Here is a 21,270-nt window from a genome sequence, read left to right as displayed (position 1 = left end):
GGAAAGGCTGGGCCCTGAGGGCGGGCCACAGCTGGGGGTGGCGGGGGGGGGGTGCGGAGAAGGCCGGGTCCGATGGGTCCATCACACCGCAGGCCTGGAACCCCAGCACATGGGGAGGGAGGAAAGGGCTTGTTGGTGAAAAGGGGCAGATGGTAAAGGAAGGGGTTGGGGCTGGGGACAGGCTTTCTCAGCCCTCCTAGGCCTCTGGAGCCCAGCACTAGGCACATCTGTTCTGCAGAGGGGCCAACTGGGCCCCAAGCAGGCCCCATAGAGGATGGGGCCCCAAAAGCCTGGCCCCGGCTGCGGGAAAACTGGCTGGAAGCCAACTGGAGACTGGGGCCAACCTCTCTGGCTGCTGAGGGACTCACTTTGATGGCTCTAAAGGCACCCCATTCTTGTCTGGGAGGAGAGAGTGCCGAAGGCCCAGTGTTCTTGGGACGTGGGCCAGGACAGGCCCATAAACTGTGTGGAGTCCCTTGCCACGTGGAAGCTGGCACCAGGGGTCCTGGGAGAGGTGGCGCCAGGAGGGCCAGCAACCCTTAGCTATTGCTGCCCTGGAACGGACGTCACGTTTGGGTCCTATTGCCGTGGAGCAGAATCAAAGAGCCACCAGGCAGCCACAAGCGGCCACTGTTCGCCCTGCATGCCTGGCACAGGGTGTTGGCAGAACCCCTCCCCCTTCACCCCTCGGCAAGGTGGGGGAGCAGCAATCCCTGCCAGCAGGCGCCCCCCGAACCCCCCACCGCTGGTTTCCCGGAAGTTCGGGAAGCCCATCAGCCAGCGGTCCTAGCCTTGCCTGACCCTCGGGGGACTCTCGAGGGTCCCCTGCTGCTCCAAGTCTCCTGCTGCACCCCTGCTTCTGGGAAGGAGTCAGCCCTTCCCCACAGCCTCCATTCCTGTCACTTTGTCCCCACCCACTTCGAGGACTGAGAGTCAAGGAGCGGGGAGAGGCTGGTGTCCCCTAGGCAGTCCCCAGGCAGTCCCAGGTCACAAGCCACCCTCCACACACCCGGGCCCTCCCAGTGCCACAGAGCACTAGGTGCTCAGGGGAGACGGGGCACTGAGACGAGATGCAGGACGAACTGGAAGAGGCGAGATTGGCTCCTCAGAGACGTGGGGACTCATGTCACCTTTCCTTCCACTTTCCTGTGCCTTCTACACGTCCCGCTGGACACCACGAAGGGAGAGCACAGGGGGAGGCAACACGGAGGTGGGGTGCGGGACCTGGAGGGACCACCCCGCCGCCCGCCACCAGGTGCAGCGGCCTTAGCCGCACCAGCAAGTAGGGGGGCCCACGACGCCCCACGGCAACAGCGCGGGAGGTACGCGCTCGGGAGCGTGGCTCGAGCCCAGGGCTCCGCACAGGTGGCGCTGCACCTACGTGTGCTGCTGACTGCCACGTTCCAGGGAAGCCGGCCACGGCCCCTGACTTTCTCTGGGCAGCTGCCCTTCTGCTGGCAGGTCACCGGGCCCTCTCCCAGGCGGGCCACAGAGACCCTGCCGTGCAGCGGCCAGGTGAGGGCGGGAGAGAACGAGGCCGTCCCCTCTGCCAGAAGACAGCAGGTGCTGGGTAGAAGCGCAACCCCACGGCCTGCCCAAGCCTATGCGGGCAGCTGGGAGAGGCAGAAGGCAGACACCGTGGGCACCGGGCAGGGAAGGCCCATCTGGGGCCAAGGAAGGACAGCCTGCGACAGCAGAGCGAGGCCCCAGCCAGTGCCTGCGCCATCCAGGTGGCTAAGGGGACCGGTGGCCCAGCTCTGCGCATGTGCAGAAGGCACGACAACGCAAGTCGGGAGCCCACGTCCTGAATACCAGTGACAGCCAGCAACTGTTTATTGCAAGTAGCAAGGAGGGCCCCTCGGTGCCACCTTCAAGCCTGGATGTGACTCTTGGCACTGAAGGCCAGGTAGTAGATCACCAGGCCGATGGCTGCAGCCAGTACCTCGGTAGAGACCCAGGGTCCATTCCAGGTGCCCTGCAAGAAAGGAGACCAAAGCCACCTCAGGGGAGAGAAGGGCAAGGAACCAGCCAGCCCCGGCCACCTGCCCTCTAGGGCGCGAAGGCACACCGACCCTCTCCCGGCCCGTCCCCACCCCTCAAAAAGGGCAAGGCTTGTGGCGTGCTCCCTGCTTCCCCTGAGACCGGCTGGCCTCTTCAGCACGCTTACCCGATGGTCCACACTGACTGTGAACAGGGGTGGGATGATAGAAATGTCCTCGTTATTTCTCTGAGCCTGCAAGGAGATGCTGGGGTCAGGGGTGCCGCCAGGCAGGGTGGGGAGAGGTTGGACGGGCAGGAACGTTGGCCCAAGCCACGGAAGACAGAAGAGCCGGGCAAGAGAGAAACGCGGAAGGTGCGAGCACAGGCGTGGCAGGTGGTCAGGAAGGCACACCACCCCCCCACCCCCGACCCTGGGTCAGCCTTCTCTGTGAAGGCAAGGCCCCTAGTGGCCTGGAGCTCGGGTAAGAGGCACTACAGGGTGAAGGTGGCCGTGGAAGTGAGGTGCACCCTCCCTCCTGTAGGCCTGGGCGGGGCTCCGGGTCGCTGATACTCACCTTCCTCAGCAGACTGTAGGACTCCTCGTCAAAGAATCTGACCTCATAGGTGCCTGCATGGGCACTCTTGTGGTCTAGGCTCCAGGACACCTGGGTTGGGTAGGTTTGACCAAGGTGGGCACAGTGGACACATCCAGGCCTCTCGGCAGCACTGACACAGTACCACCACCCGCAGCCTGAGTCAAACAACCGCAATCCTGCTCCACTGGGCCATCCCTAGGGCTTCAAAGTCATGCCGGTGGGCAGGTGGCCTCCCCCCAAATGACAACCGCGACATCAGCATCCCTTACCTGATAACGTCCCACGTCCTGGCCCCGGGTCACGGGAAATTGTTTTCCACTGACATCAGCATAAAGAGCCATATTCTGGGACGGGACAAAGAGAGAGTCACCTTCCCCCCCCCCCCAAGTCAGCAGAAACCCCACTGTGCTGCTCACAGCAGCACTCGTGGCCTGTGGGCAGGGAGGCTGGACACACTTGGGGACCACACTGTGTCTGGCAGGGGGCACCACGTAAGAGCCATGGAGGTACGCCTGCCGCAACCGGAGCGATGCCAGGAAGCCGACCCCCGTCGATGCTGTTACTGCCTCTGCACATCTACCCACTATGGCCCGACCTCCCTAACCCACGGCAAGCCTGTTAACTGTGAACACGGGTGGGGTAACTGAAGTGTACTCATTCCTCTGAGCCTGGGAGAGGGTGTTGGGGTCAGGGGGTGCCCCCGAGCCACCCAAGGAGTGCTGCACTCAGGAAAGACCACCTAGGCAAACAGCAACCAGGAAAGGGCTCCAGGCTATGGGCGCTCAGGAGCCGAACCCCTGCTGTTTCTCATTTCCCCGCACCCTTACAAGGCACAGCAAGACGTCTACCTACATTTCCACACCGAGGCAGACTAGGAAAATGTTCTCTTAACACCTGCTTCACACAGTCTGGCCTGGTTGTGCCCTACCCTCTCTCCTCTACCCGTAAGTCAAAATCCTCAATCTCCCTCTGTCTACATGGGTCCCTGGGTCTGATCCCATCAACTGCCAGTGAGGACCTGATGCCCAAGGTCCCAGGCTCCCTGTGGACCTCTGGCTCTGGCTGAATCCCCCCTGGACCCTGCCTCACCTGGACCCTGTTCTTGCATGTCAGGGAGATCTCCACGATGAAAACGGTCTCAGTGGAAATGACGGCATCCGAGGTGGTGTAGTAGGAAGGGGTGATCTGGGGCTCCACGCAGGCCTCTGCTGTGGGGAGAAGGCAGACGTGCTTACGTATGGCCCAACTTGTGGGTGCTGGGCTGGGGGGCAGAAGGGACTGCCCAAACCCACTTCCCAGACCTTGTCGGCTGACACACGGGGCCCTTTGGAACCTGTCAGGTGGGATGTGAGAGACAGATCCGAACACTCAGTCAGAAGTGCATTGGCGGTGGAAGGGGTAGGGTGGGATGGCCTTGAAGGAAGGCCAGGGCTGCGAAGGCTTTGTACAGGCGGAACCTCAACGTAAGGGCAAAAGAGCAGGTGAGCGAGCACGCACGTGGGAGGGGGTGGAGGCGGCAGCAGCAGGACGGACTCACTGCACAACTGGGGCCTGTGGCTGGACCTATGGACACGGAAGCCACGCGAGGGCTTGGGGTTGCAGCCGGACCTCGATTCAGAGCCGTGCACAGCCCTGGCCGGTTTATTGACGGCACCCTCCGCAGACACCAAGCATGGTGCAGCTTGCAACCCGTGAGGGCTTGAGATGCAAGGGTCTCTGCCCCCACCCACGGCTGGCAGAAGGCCAAGACTGGCCCCAGTGTCTCCGAGGGAAGGAAACGGGCACAGCTTGTACCCTTTAACAGGGCTGCCCCGAGAGAAAGGAGGCTGCCTCAGCCATCATCACGCTGCTCGAGGCTGCAGGGAAGGAAGGACACTGCCTAAATCACAGGGTGCCAAGCAGATGCTACCAGTGGGAAAGTTCTCAGCCAGCTGCTCTCTGAATGTGTCCTGGCACAGCCATGCATGAGGCAGACAGAGAAGCCTTGCAGCTGGGCAGCAGGAGGAAGATGCCTGGGAACGTTAGTGGGGGCTGGTTCTCAGGGGCCACATCTGTGCCCTGCTAAGCTTGGCTTTTTTCCTAAGGACCTTGTGGAGCACCACAGGGTTTTACAGTCAGGTTTGTCCCTTCCAGACACCACTGGCTACACCATGGGTAATTCCTGAGGGGCAGGTGAGAAGGGCGCGGGTAGGGAAGCCAGTTAGGCTGATGAAACCCTCCAGGCACCAAAGGCACTGGCCCCAGTGGCGGCGTGGTGTGGCGCATAGGTAAAGTGAATGTGTACAAAGTATCCCTGACTCAGGCCCCCCCAGACTTAGCGCTGGCTCCTGCAAGGACCTCCTCCTCAACACGCTTCTGGACTCCAGTTCCTGAGTTCAACCCCGCCACCAGGTGTTAAGAATCTCTCAAGAATGTACATGTAGATCTGACCGTGGCTCAACTCTGCTGAAAAGCCCTGTAAGAATACACCAGGGCCTCAGGGAAAAAGTCAAGGGTCTGGCCCGGCACTCAAGCCCTCCCCCACCCTTTTCCCCTTTCTTCCCTCTTTTCCAATCTAACTTGCCCACGTTCATGGTCCTTCTGTCGGGCCCCATCCCCGCTTCCTCTCTTCACTTACAGCTCCCTTCCTGGGGAGGCCTGGCCCCACTGCACCGGGTCAGGTGGCTCCTCTCCCACTAGCCTAGTCTTTCACTCGGATAGCCCTGCGCTGCCGAGTTTTGCTCTTGTCCGACCACCCCCACCCCCTCCAGGACTGGGAACTCCGGGTGGGAGCAGGGACGTATGTCACTTTCCCTGCTGGAGCTGGGAACGAGACAGACTCTGGTACTCTTCCTCGGAGGGGCGGACGCGGGGGGGGGGTAGGTTTGGGAAGTTTTGGCTGTTTCTTCCAGCAGCCTGGCCGCTGGGTAAACGTGTGTGGTGCAGGAGCGTGTGGTGGCCTCGGTCGCCGCGCCCCGGGGCCACCTGCCGCTCGGAGGAAGAAGGCCCAGAACCCCGCTTCGCCCGTACCCCTCCTCCCCCCACGCACCACCAGTCGTGGGAGAGAGGCTCGCCAGAAAGGGGCTCCGGCCAGGCCGCTACCTGAGCAGCAGGAGAGGCTGGACAGCAGGAGTAGCGCCAGGGCGCCGAGAGATGCCAGCGCCGCCATCGCCTCTTCTCTGCCGAGAGAAAAAGGGAGAGACTCCCCTGAACACGAGGGGCAAACGAGGAAGCGCGACGCGTAAGCAGCGGGGGCAGCCAATCAGGCGCCGGCGGGCCAGTGACGCCACAGGCGGCACTGACGTGTCCCCTCCCCAGACCAGAGGCCTCGGTGGCCGCCCCATCAAGATGGCGACGGCGGCGGCAGCGGCGGCGACTGCGGCGGCGGCGGCGGCGGCGGCGGAGGCGGTGGCGCTCTCGGCGCCGGAAGGGGGCGTGAGAACAGGCGCGTCAGCGCGCGTGCGCACTACTGGGTCCATGCCGGCTCCCGGCACTTCGCGCCCTGCCAAGCTCTCGCGATAGCGGTGTCTACGTGTCTGGACGTGCGGCGGTTCTCACTTTCCGTCATGGCGCTGAAGGTGGCGGCGGTCATCGGTGGCGCTGCGAAAGCGGTGCTCAGACCGGCCCTCCTCTGCCGTCCTTGGGAGGTGAGAAGGGGTAGCGGGCCGCGGGGACAGCCGCAGCACTCGCTGGGCCGGGCCGAGGGCGGCTGGCTTGCGGAGCGTCTTGGAGCCCGATTGGCTGTGGGCCCCGTGAGGGGCGGGGCGAGGGCTACGCGCTGGAGTTGATTGGCTGCCTCCGCTGTCAGTGAGGGGATTGGATCAAGTTGGCCCTTTGTTGGGCTTTCCCAGGGGTCTGGGTCTTGGGCGGGGGGAGCCCCGGAGGGGCGGGGAGAGCGGGCAGCGGCCGGCAGAGTGTCAACTCCCTAGTATACTGTGGGAGCCCTGCCGAAGCGGTCACGTGTCCCGGCCCGCCTTCCTCTTGCGGCCTCAGGAATCCTGTTCCTAGCCCCAGTACCTCCTCGGGTTTTTCTGTTGCGGACCTTTTTGTCACTTGTCCCTGTGGAGTTGGAGAACCGAATTTTGCCAAGTGTTCCGGACATCACCCCCCCGCCCCGACATTTTTATAGTTCCAGATGCTTTTTCATCCCGCAGGCGTCCAGAATGGGAGGGAGCTAGATTTTCTGACGCTGGTGAGGTGGGGTGGCCGTGGGGGCTTTGTTTCCGCAGTTCTCCGTTTAGGACCTTGGTTATTCACTCAAGTCTCATTCCTCTCTCTTTACACACTTAAATGAGGATAACTTAGTCCCTGGGTGGGTCAGAAGCCATCCGAAGCATCAGGGAGCCAAGACTGACTTTAGGGGACAAGAGGTATGACCTCCCGGCCTGGCTCCCCCCAACTAACCTACAGTGTGGCCACCCTCCTGTCTCTGGGTTCCAATTTCCCCCCTGTCTCAAAGGATCTAGCCCACCCTGACCTTCCAGAATCCTGTGACTTTGCTGACACTCCTTGTGGACGCATGTGCTATGCCTCTGCCTTCTGACCCCCTCGGGAAGACTACCCTTTGACAGCTTATGCTTTATGAAATTCTCATTTCTCTTAACTTGCTGATGAGGGGCTTGCCAGAGGCCCTGACGGCTCTGGCAGCTGGGCTCCCTTGGTGTCTTGGTGAAGACTTTTGTGTCCTCCCTGACCTCCCTTTCTATGTGTGCTTGTGTCCACGTTAGGGTGGGAGGAGGGCAGTGAATGGTTGGTAGCTGGGCAGTGCCTTGCCCTGAGACTGGTTGTCCTGGGTATGGGAAGCTTTAGAGATGAACCGTAGATCTTTGGTCTGACTGATTGGGACCTTGTGGGAAAAACACGCAGCCACCATCGGCACTTGATGTAACATAAACATGCCAGGGAAAGGAGCCTCGCTAAGATGTGGAGCATGGGAATCCTTTGTCAGGAACACATACCACCCAGGACCCCTTTCTTTCTGTGGCGCCATCACAGCATGGCTGACGGTCCACCTCCCTGCTTAACGAGTGAGCGGCAGGCCTGCGCATATGTCCCATCCTGCCTTCAACTGGGCGTCTCTGATGGGTAGCGTCACAGAGTGGCATAGGTGTGAGGTAGAACCTGTGTAAGCCCTCGAGGGAAGGTGCCTGTATCTGTCCTGAGCAAGGTCAGGGGAGTAAGTCTATCTTGAGAGCTCTCTGGGGCTTTGGCTAAAGCCTGAAGGAAACATCTAGCATCGGGACCAGGTGAGGGAGAGGTTTAGCCCAGGTGGTGATGTGATCCAAGGCGGGCGGTGGGGTGGTGGCCCAGATACAGAGCTAGGTGCGGGGGCAGCTCACCACCGTGGCCGAGTTACCTGCGTAGCACCAACGGACTCCCAGGAGGATTTACCGCTGGGAGCTGTAGGGGTCCACCGCATGCCGCCCCCACCACTGGACATCAGCCATGAAAACTGGCCTAAGGGGCTGGTGTAGTGAAGGAGTGGGCCTGCCCTGCTGGGGACCAAATGGCTTGCTGCGTCCTCCCAGCAGCCACGTGAAGTGGGTGCCTCTGTTCCGTGGGTTTTAGACAGGAAGCTCAGCAAGGTTAAACTGTTTGCTACCAAGAGATGGTGGGTTTAGACCGAGGCCTCCCTGACCCCCAAGCCCACCATCTCTTCCTTCATTTTCTGGCGCGTTCATTAATTCAGGAAATGTTTTTATGTCTGAGCTCTGGACCAGGCATTCTGTTCGGTCTTGGGATGACAGTAGGAAATTGGACCGATATGGCTTCTAGCCTCAAGGACTTCGGGGTTGGGGAGGGACCGAGGCAGTTGCTAGGGACAACCTAAGGATATTGTGGTTGGTGGGGTGGGGGTGGGGGGACAGTGAATGGTTGGTAGCTGGGCAGTGCCTTGCCCTGAGACTGGTTGTGTCAGCCAAGGGGGACCAACAACTTGGCAGCCTTAGGGCATCAGAGAAGGCTTCCTGGAAGAAAGGCGGTGGAAGCCTCCTTCCACAAGTCATGTCGAGAGCCTACAAGTAAGGTGAATCCAGGGGTGCCTGGGTGGTTAAGCATCAGACTCTTGATTTCATCTCCAGTCGTGAATTCATGGGTTGGGCTCCACACTGAGTGTGGAGCCTGCTTAGGATTCTCTTCCTCTCCCTCTGCTCCTCCCCTGCTTGTGTGCCTTCTCTCTCTCTCTCTCTCTCTCTCTCTCTCTCTCTCTCTCTCTCTCTCTAAAAAAAAAAAAAAAAAAAAGATGAGTCCAGATACTGACAAGTGCTAGAAAGGAAAATTGGAAAGCCCTGAGTGTGCCTGTGGCTGCAGATCCAGGGGCCACATGGATGAGCAGATACCCCGAAGCCTTTTGTCCTAGTAGTCACCTTTCTCCTGGCCCCTGGCTTGGCTGAGTGAGTGGCACACCTATGCCGCCAGAGCCTGTGAGAGTGGCTGCCTTGTGAATACCAGCGTGGGAAACCCAGAGGGGATGATCAGCCTCTGTCTGAGCTTTCTAGACTTCTAGCAGGAAGGTATGGCTCTTTGCAAGATGGCCACGGTGACCCTGCCGTTGGCTGGAATACTCTGATGCTTCCCCAGCGGGAAATTGGCAGAGCATCTCCAAGTGACAAAAAGGACCTTGGCTCTGCCCCTGCCTCTTTGGATTGAGAGACACTGGGTGTGTTCCCAGGTGGGGAGCAGCAGGAGCAGAGTGAGGATGCCTAGGCCCTCCGCAGTGGCACGTGGCAGACAGGCGTCTACCTCCAGGACTGTGTGGGGACCCTAGATGGATCACTGCTCAACAGCTGTCCCCTTTGACTCGGATGGCTTTTACTCTGAAGCTGTCAGACATGGCATTGGGGTGGCTAAACATGGCTGTTTCTGAGTCGGGGGGTTGGGGACGTTCATCTTCCACGTAGGCCACAGAGCAGTTTTGCAGTCCTTCGTAAAAGCTCTCTGAGAGATTGGTGTCTGTTATTCTTCTAAAAATGGTTAGATTTTCCCTGGCGCGTTTGCTTTGGACTTGTGATTCCGGAGGGCCGTTCCCACGATGCCAACAGTGGCTGTCTCTGGGTGGACAGGGGACTGGGTGCTATCTTTTTGTTCTGATCTCCGTGTTAGGACTGTGTGTTGTTTTGTCATAAGAAACAAGATTTTTTTATACATTTTTAAGTTTCACTCATTTATTTTGAGACGGAGAGAGAGGGAGAACCCCAAGCAGGCTCCGCACTGTCAGCACAGAGCCCGACGTGGGGCTCGATTCCACGAACCGTGAGATCATGACCTGAGCCAAAATCAAGAGTCAGATGCTTAACCGACTGAGCCACCCAGGCGCCCCATAAGGAAAAAAGATTTTAAAAATGACAAAATGATTGTTGTGGCCGCTCCAGGGTTTGCCATGTGCAGTGTGCCAACTTTTCCACGTTACAGACAACAAACATCACTGGGCAGGACTAATTATTGGCTAATAAAGAATCAGACAACACAAGAGAGAAACATTTCTTAAGTTGATTAAGAGCTGATTGCAGAGCTGACGGAAGCATAGAGGGTCGCCGCGACCCTCCACGATGCTTTGACTGGCTGGTCCTTGGGAAATGGAGGCTCTTGGGCCATTTGGGCGCGTACCACGAGCCGTTCACCACATGATGGTGCAGGGGTCAGGCGGAGGGATGATGCGTGGGACTTGGCTGGGCATGGTGGGGACGGTTCCTCTTCCCTGCCAAGAGTTCAGCTGGCCTTTACCGAATCGGCTTTCTGGGCCGGACAACAACCACCGGCATCTGGTTCTCTTCGCCAGGTTCTAGGTGCCCACGAGGCCCCCCGGAGGAGCTTCTCCGTAAGTACCTGCCAGAGCGTGTACGCGCATGTGTATGTGTGTGCGCCCGAGAACGCTAGTGTTTATGCACGTATGCACCTGTCTGTGCGCGCGTAGGTGTGTGCGTGCGTGCACGTATGTGTGCTGTGCCTGCCTGTTTGTTCCCTGGTGCTCCGGGTCCTTCTCTCTGAGGCACAGTCTCAGAGGTCGCCCACCCCTCCTCACCCGAAGCGCACTACACAGTATCCCCATTCCCTGGGCACAGCCTCGTTCCTCCAACCCTGGCTGATTCGTGTCTTCTTCCTTTCTGTCCCTCTTCTAGCAACAGACAATTGTGAGTATTCCTCTCATCTGCCTGTTAAGTTTTGGGGCTTTTAGTTGCTCTGGGATTGAGCCAAGTCCAGGCGGGGGTGGGAACTGCTTCTGCCGCCACCCTCCCGACCAAGGACCCCCCCCACACACACACACCGTGATTAACTTGTCTGGGCTGGGGTGGCGGGGTCAGGTAACCCCAAGCTGGAACCTCATGACTGGCCGGCCCACCGGGCCCACCCTCACCTTCCCGTCTCTCCAGCCTCCGTCGGCTAAGTATGGTGGGCGGCACACGGTGACCATGATCCCGGGGGATGGCATCGGGCCAGAGCTCATGTTGCATGTCAAGTCTGTGTTCAGGTACACGGCCCCTGGGCCTACCTCCCCTTGACCCGTACCCCTAGGGGAGCTTATACCCCGGCGGGGCGGCGGGGGGGCTTGAGAACTGTGCCAAGAGGGACCGTCAGCCCAGAAGCCCACTGGCCAGGGCTCCGCCCCAGCGCCCCTTGAGGCAGCAGCAGGAGGGCTGAAAGCCCAGGCCTTTTGTCCCAGTGCCTGTGATCCCGGGCGCGAGGAAGGTGGCAGCAGTCCTGCTGCTAACTGTGTTGTAGAGTTCAAGTATCTCCCTGTCAGTTGGCGCAGGTCGACCCCGTCTCCCCTCAGGCAGAGCCAGGTCAGGGTGGACAGCGGTGGTGGCCAGGCCTCTGCGCCCAGCGGTCCAGGCGGGCTTCCTAGAAGAGGCGTGGGGGAGGCCTGGGGCTCGCCACCTTGACCCAGTTCTGCCCCAGGCACGCATGTGTGCCGGTGGACTTTGAAGAGGTGCACGTGAGCTCCAACGCTGACGAAGAGGACATCCGCAATGCCATCATGGCCATCCGCCGGAACCGCGTGGCCCTGAAGGGTGAGCGCGGGGGCCAGGGCGGGGCACCGTGCACGATCCCTCTCATTTCCAAGCCGACACACACTTGTCCCTGGGGCCGCACGACTCGGACTTTAGGGTTTTTCTGGCTGGGGAGGACCCTTGGGCTTGGAGAGCGGACAGAAACTTTTGGGGTCTGTGCCGCGATTCTGAGAGCTTGTGGCACTAGGCTGGACAGGAGCCTGTTCAGTAAAGGGCTTCCCCCACCCCCTTCTCTCCTGGGGCGCAGCCCTCTCTGCCGGGGTCAGCTTTGACCCTCGGGGTCTTTTTCTCACGGTTTGTGACATACGGTTTGTATGTCACAGGGATGCGGTTTTAACCCTCTCCCGCCGCCTTGCCCGTAGCTGGCACAGCTGTGGGTGTTACAGGCAGGAATTCTAGCCCTTCCTCTGTTTGCCTGGGTTTGGTACATGTTCTTAAAATGCTTGCATTACTCGTTCTGTAAGCTATAGTCCATCACCTGCTCTGTGTGAGCAGAGTTGAACCCGGGTGGAGCCCCAGCCCCTGGCAGTCAAGCAGAGGGGCCAGCGTGGCAACTGAAGGGTGTCTGAGGCATTGTGGGCAAAGGCGGTGTGGGCAGGGCGTGACTTGGAGGGGGCGGTGGCCCCAGTGGGCCCTGAGAAAAGCCTGCTCTTCAAGGCACCCTCTGACCGCCTTTTCTTGGAGGCTGCTGACCCCCTCTTGTGCCCGTTCTTTTTGCCCGGGTCCGCCCTGGCCCAAACTATAGTCTTTTCCAGGCAGCCACCACCTGCCCCTGAACTGGGGCTCATGTGGCGCCTCGATGCAGGGCCCGACGGTGACGCCAGCCAAGGTCACATTGCTGGCGCCAGGCTGGCTAGCCAGCCGGTTAGTGAGCAGGAGTGGTCACTTTCTCTCCAGCCAGACCCCGATCTTGCCATTTCCTGCCCGGGGTCTGGCAAGGTCTCCTAGCCAGCTGCCAACCCTTGTTCATTCATCTGTTCGTTCATTAAGTATTCATCGAGTACCCGCTGCGTGCCAGTCCCTCTCTAGGCCCTTGGAACCCCTCAGTGAACCGCACGCACTCTCTGCCCTCGCGGGGCTTACGTGAGAGACCACCCTGGCGCTCTGTGAGGTACCTCTGCCGGTAAAGCCACCTCCTCTGCTTGATGCTGCCTTGGGCACGTGTTCCCTTGCTCAGGATGGGGAATGTGGTGGCGTCGCTGAGCCCAGGGGCCCCCTCTCCAGCCTGTCTTTTTTCCGTCCCACAGGTAATATTGAAACAAACCATAACCTGCCACCGTCCCACAAATCCCGAAACAACATCCTTCGGTGAGAGCCCAGTGCACAGGGTGGGGGCTCGGCAGGGGCGGAGTGTGGCAGCAGACGGTCGTGGCACCGGCCGGCTGCTCTTCTCTCTGTGTTCCCAGTACCAGCCTGGACCTCTATGCCAATGTCATCCACTGTAAGAGCCTGCCAGGAGTGGTGACCCGGCACAGGGACATAGATATCCTCATTGTCCGGGAAAACACAGAGGGCGAGTACAGCAGCCTAGAACACGAGGTGGGTGGGACCCAGGCTGTCCCCTTATTGTCTTGGGTCGTGGGGTCTGGGGACAAGCCGGGCCAGGCCCAGGGAGAAGCTTGTGCTGGAGGGACTCTTCTCCCCGTCTGTCCCAGAGTGTGGCTGGAGTGGTGGAGAGCCTGAAAATCATCACCAAGGCCAAGTCCCTGCGCATCGCCGAATATGCCTTCAAACTGGCCCAGGAGAGTGGGCGCAAGAAAGTGACAGCCGTGCACAAGGCCAACATCATGTATGTCCCACCCCTGCCGTGTCCCTGCCCGTTCCGCAAGCAGTTGTGAAACGGCTGAATTGAACACTCTCCTCCGCCCTGCTGTTAGGGACTTGGGGCCCCGGACCCCGCTGCCCCCCAAGGGGCCGTGCCCAGGGGCGTGCCCTCTTGCCCCTTTCCCAGCCGCGGCATCACCACAGCGCATACTTTGGGCAGGTAGAGCAGGATCGTGCCCGTCGTACAGGCGGGGGACTGGTCAGGGGTCAGAACCCAGCTTCTCTGGCCATCTGTATACCCCATGCCTCCGGCTGACTGTTACAGTGGCCAAGCTGGCGTCTTGTGCTCCCCTCCTAGGAAACTGGGCGACGGGCTCTTCCTCCAGTGCTGCAAGGAGGTGGCAGCCCGCTACCCCCAGATCACCTTTGAGAACATGATCGTGGACAACACCACCATGCAGGTAGGTGGCCTGCCGGGTTCCACGGCAACCTGCCTCTGGCGCGGTGGGCTTCCCGTGCGCTCCAGCTTTTCTGCCTGTCCCCCTTGCCCTGCAGCTGGTGTCCCGGCCCCAGCAGTTTGATGTCATGGTGATGCCTAATCTCTACGGGAACATCGTCAACAATGTCTGCGCAGGACTGGTCGGGGGCCCCGGCCTCGTGGCTGGGGCCAACTATGGCCACGTGTACGCCGTGTTTGAGACGGTGAGTGTCGCCAGGGCCGCTGGCCTTTCTGTGCTAGAGAGCTCGCATCTCATCCACTTCGCCGAAAGTATAGGATATGGTGTGGCCATCGCCGCTGTCTCGTCCCAGAATGTTGTCGTCCCCCCGGTATTGGGGGCACCTGGGGGGCTCAGTCGGTTGAGCAACTGACTCTTGATTTCTGCTCAGGTCATGATCTCACGGTTTGTGAGTTCGAGCCCTGCACTGGGCTCCGTGCTAACAGTGTGGAGCCTGCTTGGGATTCTCTCTCTCCCTCTCTCTTTGCCCCTACCCCACTTGTACTCTCTCTCTCTCTCAAAGTAAATACATAATCTTAAAAAAAAAGAAGAAACCCTGTGCTTGTTGGTTGTTACTCGCACCCCCCGCCCAGTCCCTGGCCACCACTCATCTGCTGTCTTGTCCCTCTGGCTTTGCCTTTTCTGGCCATCTCCCACACGGAGTCATATACCGTGTGGCCTTCTATGATTGGCTTCTCTCCCTTAGTGCAGTATTTTGTTTTCCTTAATTTTAGAGAAAGAGCGTGTGAGAGCAGGGGAGTGGGGCAGAGGGAGAGAGAGAATCCTAAGCAGTTATGCTCAGTGTGGAGCCCGATGTGGGGCTCAATCACACAACTCTAGGATCATGACCTGAGCTGAAATCAAGAGTGGGAGGCTCAACCGACTGAGCCAACCAGGCGCCCCATTAACGTAGTATTTTTAAGGCCTATCCACACTGTGGCATGGCTATATGCCCCAACAACATTCCTTATGGTGGCTGAATAATATCGTATCGTACAGAGAGACCACGTTTTGTTGGTCTCTTAGCTTCTATTTTTAGGTCTTTTTTTTTTTTTATGAGGTAAAATTCACATAACAGTGTGAAACCATTAAAAAAATTTTTTTAATGTCTATTTTTGCGAGAGAGAGAGAGAGACACACACAGCTCATGAGCAGGGGAGGGGCAGAGAGAGAGGGAGACACAGAAGCGGGCTCCAGGCTTCGAGCTGTCAGCGCAGAGCCTGACGCGAGGCTCGAACTCACGAACCGTGAGATCTGAGCCGAACTTGGGACACTCAGTCGACTGAGCCTCCTGGGTGCCCCACCCCGCTTTCTTACCATCCCCTTTCCTGTCTTGCCCTCTCGAGGCTACAAGGAACACGGGCAAGAGTATTGCCAATAAGAACATCGCCAACCCCACCGCCACGCTGCTGGCAAGTTGCATGATGCTCGACCACCTCAAGTAAGCAGCTCTGTGACCCCCAGCTGCCAGCCTCCCCGGCCAGCCCCCAGGCCCCAAGCACCAAAAGCTTCCCTCCCTCCTTAGGCTCCACTCCTATGCCGCCTCCATCCGTAAGGCCGTGTTGGCGTCCATGGACAACGAAAACGTGAGGCTCCTCTTGCCCCGCCTCCCCCCCCCCCCCCGCCGTGGGGGTTGAGCTGATGTGCTACCTGAGGGGCAGAGGTGATGACCTGTCACTTCCTGCTGTCCCCAAGGGGAGGGCGGTACCGGCCAGGGTAGGGCTCTCTTGGCCTTAGCTCCTACGACTGCCCTCCTGCTGGCAGGCCCCGCCCCTGCAAGCCACGGGAGACCCCGGGCGGCAGGGTAGGGGTCAGGGCTCAGGTATGCGCTCAAGTTCGCGCGTCTCCCACAGATGCACACCCCGGACATCGGGGGCCAGGGCACTACGTCGGAAGCCATCCAGGACATCATCCGCCACATCCGCATCATCAATGGCCGGGCTGTGGAAGCGTAGGCTGTCCCTGGGCCTGCCTCAGCTCACTCCCCCTCCCGCTCCCAGCACCCCAGCTTGGTGGGCGGACCCAGAGTAAATCAGCTTCCGTCCAGGCTGCTGTGTTTCTGTCACTCCGGGACGCTGACGTTTCAGTTCACACTTTATTAAGAAAAGAAACACGCACACTTCCCGTCTGGGGGCCCCAGCCCTCTGTGAGGGCTGGGGACAGAACAAATGTTGAATGGTGGGCCTGGCTCCAGCATCTCTCTGCCCTGTCGCGGGGCGCGGGGCGCGGGGCGCGAGAGAGCTCGTACACTGCAGGGTGGAGGAGGGCAGCTCCCGAGGGGTGGCTCGCAGGGTGGCAGGAGCCGCCTGGCTTTCCCTGAAGGCACTGGGAGGGGGTGGGGGGGCAGGCACGCCTCAAGCTGCACAGAGTGCCTGTGGGGCTTAAGGGTTGAGCCAGGGGTGCCGGAGGCAGTCGGCTGCGCTGGCCCGCTTCTCGGGGATGTACTCCATCATGGGCAGCAGGAAGGCGCTGAACTGCGTGGCCTGCTCCAGGGGCCACTCGTATTTCTCCATGAGCACCTCGTACAGGCCCCAGTGCTTGAGGTTGTGGATGTGCCGCAGCTCTCCTGGGGGCCGGCCAGCGGGCCAGAGGTTAGGCTCTGCCAGGAAGGGGGCCTCTGGACCCCGTGCCCCCCTCCCCCGGTTCTGGAGCCCATGCTCCCTGCCCTACCCCCCACATCCAGGGGGCCCGAGCCCGCTCGGCCCTACCTCTCCGGTTGAAGAACTCCCGGGAATAGCGGCCCGAGAGGGCGAAGGCTGGGGGGATGTCTCCCAGAAGCTCCACGATGTGGGCGATGTGGTCTGTGGACAGAGAGGAGGCTGGGCAGTGGCTGGGCGGCCGGGAGGCCCCCAGGCTGAGCCCAGGGCCCGCCTCCCCCTACCCTCGTCACGACTGTAGTCTTCTCCAGAGTGAGGCTCGAATAGGTAGTCTCCGGTGGCCAGCTCGAAGGCCTGGAAGGGGGAGAAGGTGAGGCTGCCGGCGGGGGTGGGGTGGGGGGGGGGACCTGCCCTAGGCCAGGGCAGCTGGGGCGTACCATGCAGGCCGTGCTCCAGATGTCGGCGGGGGGGCCGTACTCGGCTCCGATCAGCACTTCCACGGCCCGGTACTGGCGTGTCTGGATGTCCTCGGTGAAGTGCTTGTGCTGGAGGCAAGGGGAGCCCTGGGGAGGAGCCAGGGCCGCGGCTGGCCCGCCCCCAGCGGCCCCCACCATCTCCCACCTCTGGGCCGGGCAACCAAGGAGCTCAGTGGGGCTCCCTCTGAGCCTCAGGGTCCCCAGAGGTCCCGAGAGGGACTGGCCTCTTCCCAGGGGTCCCCGCCCCTTGCAATGGGTCCAGTTCTGGTGACTGGATGGGACGGACACTGGTCTGGGCTCGGTCCCGGGTCTGTGTCAGGAGGCAGAGCCCGGGGTCTGGACGAGTGGCGGTTCGGGGCCCGTGGGGCTCGGAGGAGGCCGGCCTGTGCCCCTGCCCTCGCAGCCGGGTGCCCACTCTGCTCTCCAGACTGGCTCATACCACCCAGCAGGCGTTGCCCAGGTCTGCGATCTTGATCTTGATCTTGTCTGCGTTTTGGGGCTCTAGGGGGTTCACCAGGAGGTTCGAGGCACCAAACGGTGCTGGAGAAGGAAGAGAAGGGGGAGAGGCTGAGCCGGCTGGGCCCCCGCCTGTCCAGCCCCGCCGAGCCCACCCGCAGGCCCGGCCCAACTTACTGCTGGGCGACAGGAGGCCCCCGGTCTCCCGCTGGTTGGAGGAGCCTGAGAGGATGGAGCACGAGGCGGGAGAGAAAAGGGAGCCCGAGAAGCCTGACGTCTGGGAGCCCGGGCTGAGGCTGCGCTCGCCCCCGGTGGCGGGGGAGGAGGAGGCGGGGGAGGGGCCGGCCCCGGCCCCGCCCCCGGGGTGGCAGCCGGAAGAGGAGGTGGAGCCGCTGCCCCCCTCGAGCCTCGAGCCAGCGTCTGAGGAGAGGGGCAGAGGTGGGGTGTGAGCCGGCACCCCGGTGGCCTGCGCTTGCCGGGCGCGCGCCGCGGCCCCTCACCCTCGGCCTGGGCCGCCGCCTCCATGGCTTCCAGCCTCTGCAGGTCCCGCAGGCGCTCCTCCAGCAGCCGCTTCTGCAGTTTCCGCTTGCGCCGCATCTTCTTCCTCTTGTTCTTCGACAGCTTCCCGGGCTGCCATCAGAGCCCGGGTCACCCCAGGGTTCCCACCGCCCAGCCCCTGAGCGCCCACGCCTCTCCCTGCGGCCTGCATGCTCATGGGGGACGGGGCCTCTGGGCCCTAGGGCCACCGAGGACGTAAACGCCGGGCCACCCCGCTGTGGCCCATGCCTCGGCGCCAGTCCTTCGCTACCCGAAGCTAGACTTTTGGGGGCAGCTGATGGGCCTTCGTCTAGCTCAGAGCCCGCCTCCCCTGGGGGGGGGGCGTGGGGCAGCTTGGGCCCCTCGTGGCCCTGGACGCACCGTCCGCCCACAGAGGCAGTGGCGCCCAAGCGACCGCCCACGTGTGCGACCCACCCTGTGTCTCACCCTCATCCCTGGGGAGGGCAGGGACGTGGGGAGGGGGTGGGGCCAGAGAGGCCGAGGAGGGAGCTCTGAGGAGATGGGGAGATGAGGCCCAGGCAAAGAGGGGCACCCCAACTTACCAAGACCTCCTGGGGGGCAGTGCTGACTGAGGGGGGGGCAGTCGGAGCATCGGGGCAGAGAAAGGAACAAAGACTCAGGCAGGGGCTGAGGCCCACAGGCCCCTCCCTGGGCCCACGCGGGCTCGCGCTGGTACCTGTGGAACGGGATGGGGGCGGGGCCCCCGACTGCTGCCACTCTGTGGCCTCCGTGGCCAGGCGCCTGATGTAGGCGTCGCCCACACACAGCAGGATGTTCTCGGGCTTGATGTCTGTGTGGATGATCTTGCACTTGGTGTGGAGGTAGTCCAGGCCATGCAGCACCTGGGGAGAGCCACTCTGGAACTTTCACAGCCCCGCCCCGGCCGCCTCGCCACACTCCCAGAGCACGCGTGATGCTCACCTGCCTCACGATGCTCTTGACGCAGGGCACGGGCAGGCCTTGGTAGTTGGACTTGATGATCCACTTGAGGAGCTGGTGGCCCAGGACTTCCAGCACCATGCACACATCTGGGGCTGGGAGTGAAGGGTGGCCAGAGGGCCCACGGCAGGGGGGCACGGGCCCCGCCCACCCGCAGCTGGGGAGCAACGGGGTCTGGCGGTGCAGAGTCACCACCAGCCCGGTGTCGTTATGGTGTCCCTGCCACTCTCGGGTGTGCCACTTGGGAGGTACCTTGGGTGCTTGTCCCGGGGGCAGGGCACTGGAGGAGCAGACACGGAGGCCTGTCAGGCCAGCCGCACTCCCGTGCCCAAGTATTTGCCAGAGAGCCTCTGGAGCAGCTCCTCAGTGGACGGCACTGCCATTTGGGGGTAACTCGGCAATGCCTGTGGATAACCGATGCCCGCCCGGTCATCCGCTGGCCCCCGCACAAACACAACCCCTGAAGCGGTGGGGCTGTTTTGCAGACTAGTGTCACTAGAAGGGATAAGCCCCCATTGTGCAGATCAGTAAACCGAGGCCCCGGCAGCTGGGATGGCGGGAGCGGGCACCGCTGCCGCCACACTGCTTTGCTGGTCCTGCAAAGGATACGGACTCCGTTAACCCCTGAGATCCTGAAGTCATCGATGAGCTGGACAATGGTCTCTCTTTTGGGGTCACTGGGGTCACTGTCCCGGACCTGGAGCAAAGCGACCACGAACGAACGGCTCCACCCTGGCCCTCACCAGCTGCTCCCTGCTGCGCCCCCCGCGCACCTCCGGCCTCGGCTGCGGCTCCCTGGCCTGCTCCCGCAGGTCCTCCCAGGCAGAGCCAGCTGGAGCCTGCCCCTCTGGGAACTCCGCCCTGCCTGGGAGCCAGGAGCGGGGAGGGTGGCGCCTCACACATTTCAGGAGCTTGATCTCATCCACAGCGGTCTCCGTGTAATGCCCCGCGCTCTTCACCACTTTCAGGGCCACGAAGCGCTTGCGCCTGCAACACCGAGCTCCGCGTCGGCCGCCGGCCCGGCCAGACCCGTGGGGGCATCGTGGTGGCCCCAACGGAGCCCAGGGGTGGGCTCCTGGCTGGCACTGGGCCCGGGGGGGTGGTGGGCGGAGGGGGCACTTACTGGATATCCCAGCAGAGCCAGACGGTGGAGAAGTGGCCCCAGCCCAGCTTGCGCACCACGTGGTACCGCCCATTGAACAGGTCGCCGATCTTCACAGGGTAGTAGCCGCCTGGAGAAGGAGTCCATAGAGCGTGGTGGGTGGTGGCGCCTTCCTGGGGTGGGGGTGGGGCGGCCAGGACGATCCAGCCCCGCCGGCCCCCTGGCCCACGTGGGCCGGCCTCGGCACCCTCCTCCTCCCCAGCTGCCCTGTGTCCCGCGGCAGCCACCTGGCCGCCTGCGCCGAGGCCAGGCCTCACCCTTGCAGTAGTCCTTGGGGTCCTCCTGCTCCTCGTCATCGGAGCCCAGCAGCCCCTGCAGCATCCGCGGCGCCGGTGTGGCGGGGGCGAGTTCGGAGCCCGAAGACTCGGGCCCGCAAGAGGCCTGCGAGCTGCGGGTTGGGGGGCGGGCAGTGAGCACTCGAGGCTCCGGGCACGGCTTTGGGGGGGTGCCCAGGGCGCCCGGGCCAAACCCTACCTGCTGCTGCTGCCGCCGCCGCTGTCCCCGCCGCCGCCACCGGCGCTGGCGCTCATCCCGGCCGCGCGGCCCGCAGCTCCCGCGCCCCGGGCGGCTGCTCCTGTGGGGCCCGGCGGCGGCCCGCGCATTTATAGCCTCGGCCGCTGATCTCACCCGCCTTTATAAATAGCCTCCCAGCTGCTCGGCTGTGGGCAAGGTATGCGGCGGGAGGAGGCGGTGCGGCCACGGGCCGCCCGGGAAAGCCTGGTCCCCGGGCCCAGCCGCCCCCCGCCCCCGCCCTGCCCCAGGGGTGGCCGAGGGGGCCCACTGAGCGGGGACTGCCGGCAACCTGCTTCCCAGGCGGAGTCCCTGCGCTCCGGAGCTGGAGCCAGCTGAGGCGGGGCGGTGGACAGGACAGCCCAGTCCTCAGGTCGGGCGCTACTTCACACCCCACATACCCTAGGGCGCCGTGACACTTTCGGAACATTCTCTGGCTTCCTGCTGGGCCTCTGCTAGCCTTCGCGAAGGAGGCCCTCCCCATTCCCATGGGTGCCCTGTTCCCTGCCCGCTCTCAGTGGGGTTCCCACTTTTCCTGTGGCTCATTGACCACTTAGGCAGGCGCCCCCCTCTCCCTGAATGTGGTGTCGCTGGGGATCCCGGATGATGGAGTCAGGGGCATGAGCTGAAGGCAACTGGCGGCTCCCACCAGAGGTGCTGGGACGGTGTCGAAGCCCGGGAACCCACCCACTGAGGACCCCAGCCCTGACACAGTGTGGTCTCCCCTCCAGCTCCTCAGCGCCCGGCC

General features: G+C 62.1%; 3 protein-coding genes across 6 annotated transcripts; 1 reads left to right on the top strand and 2 right to left on the bottom strand.

Annotated features, from left to right (window-relative positions):
- Nucleotides 1-1,809: 1,809 nt before the first annotated feature.
- Nucleotides 1,810-5,890, bottom strand: SSR4 (signal sequence receptor subunit 4). 2 transcript variants are annotated; one of them, XM_043571209.1, is made up of 6 exons: nucleotides 5,658-5,890; nucleotides 3,666-3,781; nucleotides 2,846-2,920; nucleotides 2,556-2,645; nucleotides 2,168-2,233; nucleotides 1,810-1,975 (listed from the first exon to the last, which is right to left on the bottom strand). In XM_043571209.1, the coding sequence occupies exons 1-6, from the start codon at nucleotides 5,722-5,724 to the stop codon at nucleotides 1,871-1,873; spliced, it is 519 nt and encodes a 172-aa protein (XP_043427144.1). In that variant the 5' UTR covers nucleotides 5,725-5,890; the 3' UTR covers nucleotides 1,810-1,870. The 2 variants fall into 2 exon arrangements, with proteins under 2 accessions (XP_043427144.1, XP_043427143.1); XM_043571208.1 differs by having other exon boundaries at nucleotides 3,666-3,784; nucleotides 5,658-5,876.
- Nucleotides 5,891-6,067: 177 nt separating this feature from the next.
- IDH3G (isocitrate dehydrogenase (NAD(+)) 3 non-catalytic subunit gamma) lies at nucleotides 6,068-15,873 on the top strand. The gene is made up of 13 exons (XM_043571207.1): nucleotides 6,068-6,202; nucleotides 10,333-10,371; nucleotides 10,673-10,684; nucleotides 10,925-11,022; nucleotides 11,451-11,563; nucleotides 12,811-12,871; nucleotides 12,970-13,102; nucleotides 13,219-13,352; nucleotides 13,686-13,788; nucleotides 13,883-14,029; nucleotides 15,171-15,265; nucleotides 15,350-15,410; nucleotides 15,678-15,873. The coding sequence occupies exons 1-13, from the start codon at nucleotides 6,122-6,124 to the stop codon at nucleotides 15,777-15,779; spliced, it is 1,179 nt and encodes a 392-aa protein (XP_043427142.1). The 5' UTR covers nucleotides 6,068-6,121; the 3' UTR covers nucleotides 15,780-15,873.
- Nucleotides 15,874-15,905: 32 nt separating this feature from the next.
- On the bottom strand, nucleotides 15,906-20,585 carry SRPK3 (SRSF protein kinase 3). Of its 3 annotated transcripts, XM_043571205.1 has the most exons (15): nucleotides 20,487-20,585; nucleotides 20,270-20,400; nucleotides 19,974-20,082; nucleotides 19,750-19,837; nucleotides 19,460-19,547; nucleotides 18,833-18,939; nucleotides 18,588-18,753; nucleotides 18,454-18,479; nucleotides 17,854-17,983; nucleotides 17,531-17,773; nucleotides 17,337-17,437; nucleotides 16,859-16,966; nucleotides 16,706-16,775; nucleotides 16,533-16,625; nucleotides 15,906-16,390 (listed from the first exon to the last, which is right to left on the bottom strand). In XM_043571205.1, exons 1-15 carry the CDS (start codon nucleotides 20,540-20,542, stop codon nucleotides 16,206-16,208), a joined length of 1,701 nt encoding a protein of 566 aa, XP_043427140.1. In that variant the 5' UTR covers nucleotides 20,543-20,585; the 3' UTR covers nucleotides 15,906-16,205. The 3 variants fall into 3 exon arrangements, with proteins under 3 accessions (XP_043427140.1, XP_043427139.1, XP_043427141.1); XM_043571204.1 differs by having other exon boundaries at nucleotides 16,533-16,775; nucleotides 20,487-20,583; XM_043571206.1 differs by lacking the exon at nucleotides 16,706-16,775 and having other exon boundaries at nucleotides 20,487-20,579.
- Nucleotides 20,586-21,270: the final 685 nt, after the last annotated feature.

Source organism: Prionailurus bengalensis, chromosome X, assembly GCF_016509475.1.
Source record: "Prionailurus bengalensis isolate Pbe53 chromosome X, Fcat_Pben_1.1_paternal_pri, whole genome shotgun sequence".
Classification (NCBI taxonomy): Eukaryota; Metazoa; Chordata; class Mammalia; order Carnivora; family Felidae; genus Prionailurus; species Prionailurus bengalensis.
This window is presented reverse-complemented; position numbering and strand designations above follow the sequence as displayed.

What these genes read in the sequence shown, in the direction of transcription:
- SRPK3 (XM_043571204.1), bottom strand. Translation starts at nt 20,542, where the DNA reads ATGAGCGCCAGCGCCGGTGGCGGCGGCGGGGACAGCGGCGGCGGCAGC. An exon ending in AGATCAAGCTCCTGAAATGT is followed by an intron (nt 19,548 to 19,749) that starts GTGAGGCGCCAC and finishes GCTTTGCTCCAG; the next exon opens with GTCCGGGACAGTGACCCCAG. An exon ending in GGGCCTCCTGTCGCCCAGCA is followed by an intron (nt 17,438 to 17,530) that starts GTAAGTTGGGCC and finishes TTCCTTCTCCAG; the next exon opens with CACCGTTTGGTGCCTCGAAC.
- IDH3G (XM_043571207.1), top strand. Translation starts at nt 6,122, where the DNA reads ATGGCGCTGAAGGTGGCGGCGGTCATCGGTGGCGCTGCGAAAGCGGTG. An exon ending in TCCCGAAACAACATCCTTCG is followed by an intron (nt 12,872 to 12,969) that starts GTGAGAGCCCAG and finishes CTGTGTTCCCAG; the next exon opens with TACCAGCCTGGACCTCTATG. An exon ending in TGGACAACACCACCATGCAG is followed by an intron (nt 13,789 to 13,882) that starts GTAGGTGGCCTG and finishes CTTGCCCTGCAG; the next exon opens with CTGGTGTCCCGGCCCCAGCA.
- SSR4 (XM_043571208.1), bottom strand. Translation starts at nt 5,724, where the DNA reads ATGGCGGCGCTGGCATCTCTCGGCGCCCTGGCGCTACTCCTGCTGTCC. An exon ending in CAGCCTCTCCTGCTGCTCAG is followed by an intron (nt 3,785 to 5,657) that starts GTAGCGGCCTGG and finishes TTCTCCCCACAG; the next exon opens with CAGAGGCCTGCGTGGAGCCC. An exon ending in CATGCAAGAACAGGGTCCAG is followed by an intron (nt 2,921 to 3,665) that starts GTGAGGCAGGGT and finishes GTCCCGTCCCAG; the next exon opens with AATATGGCTCTTTATGCTGA.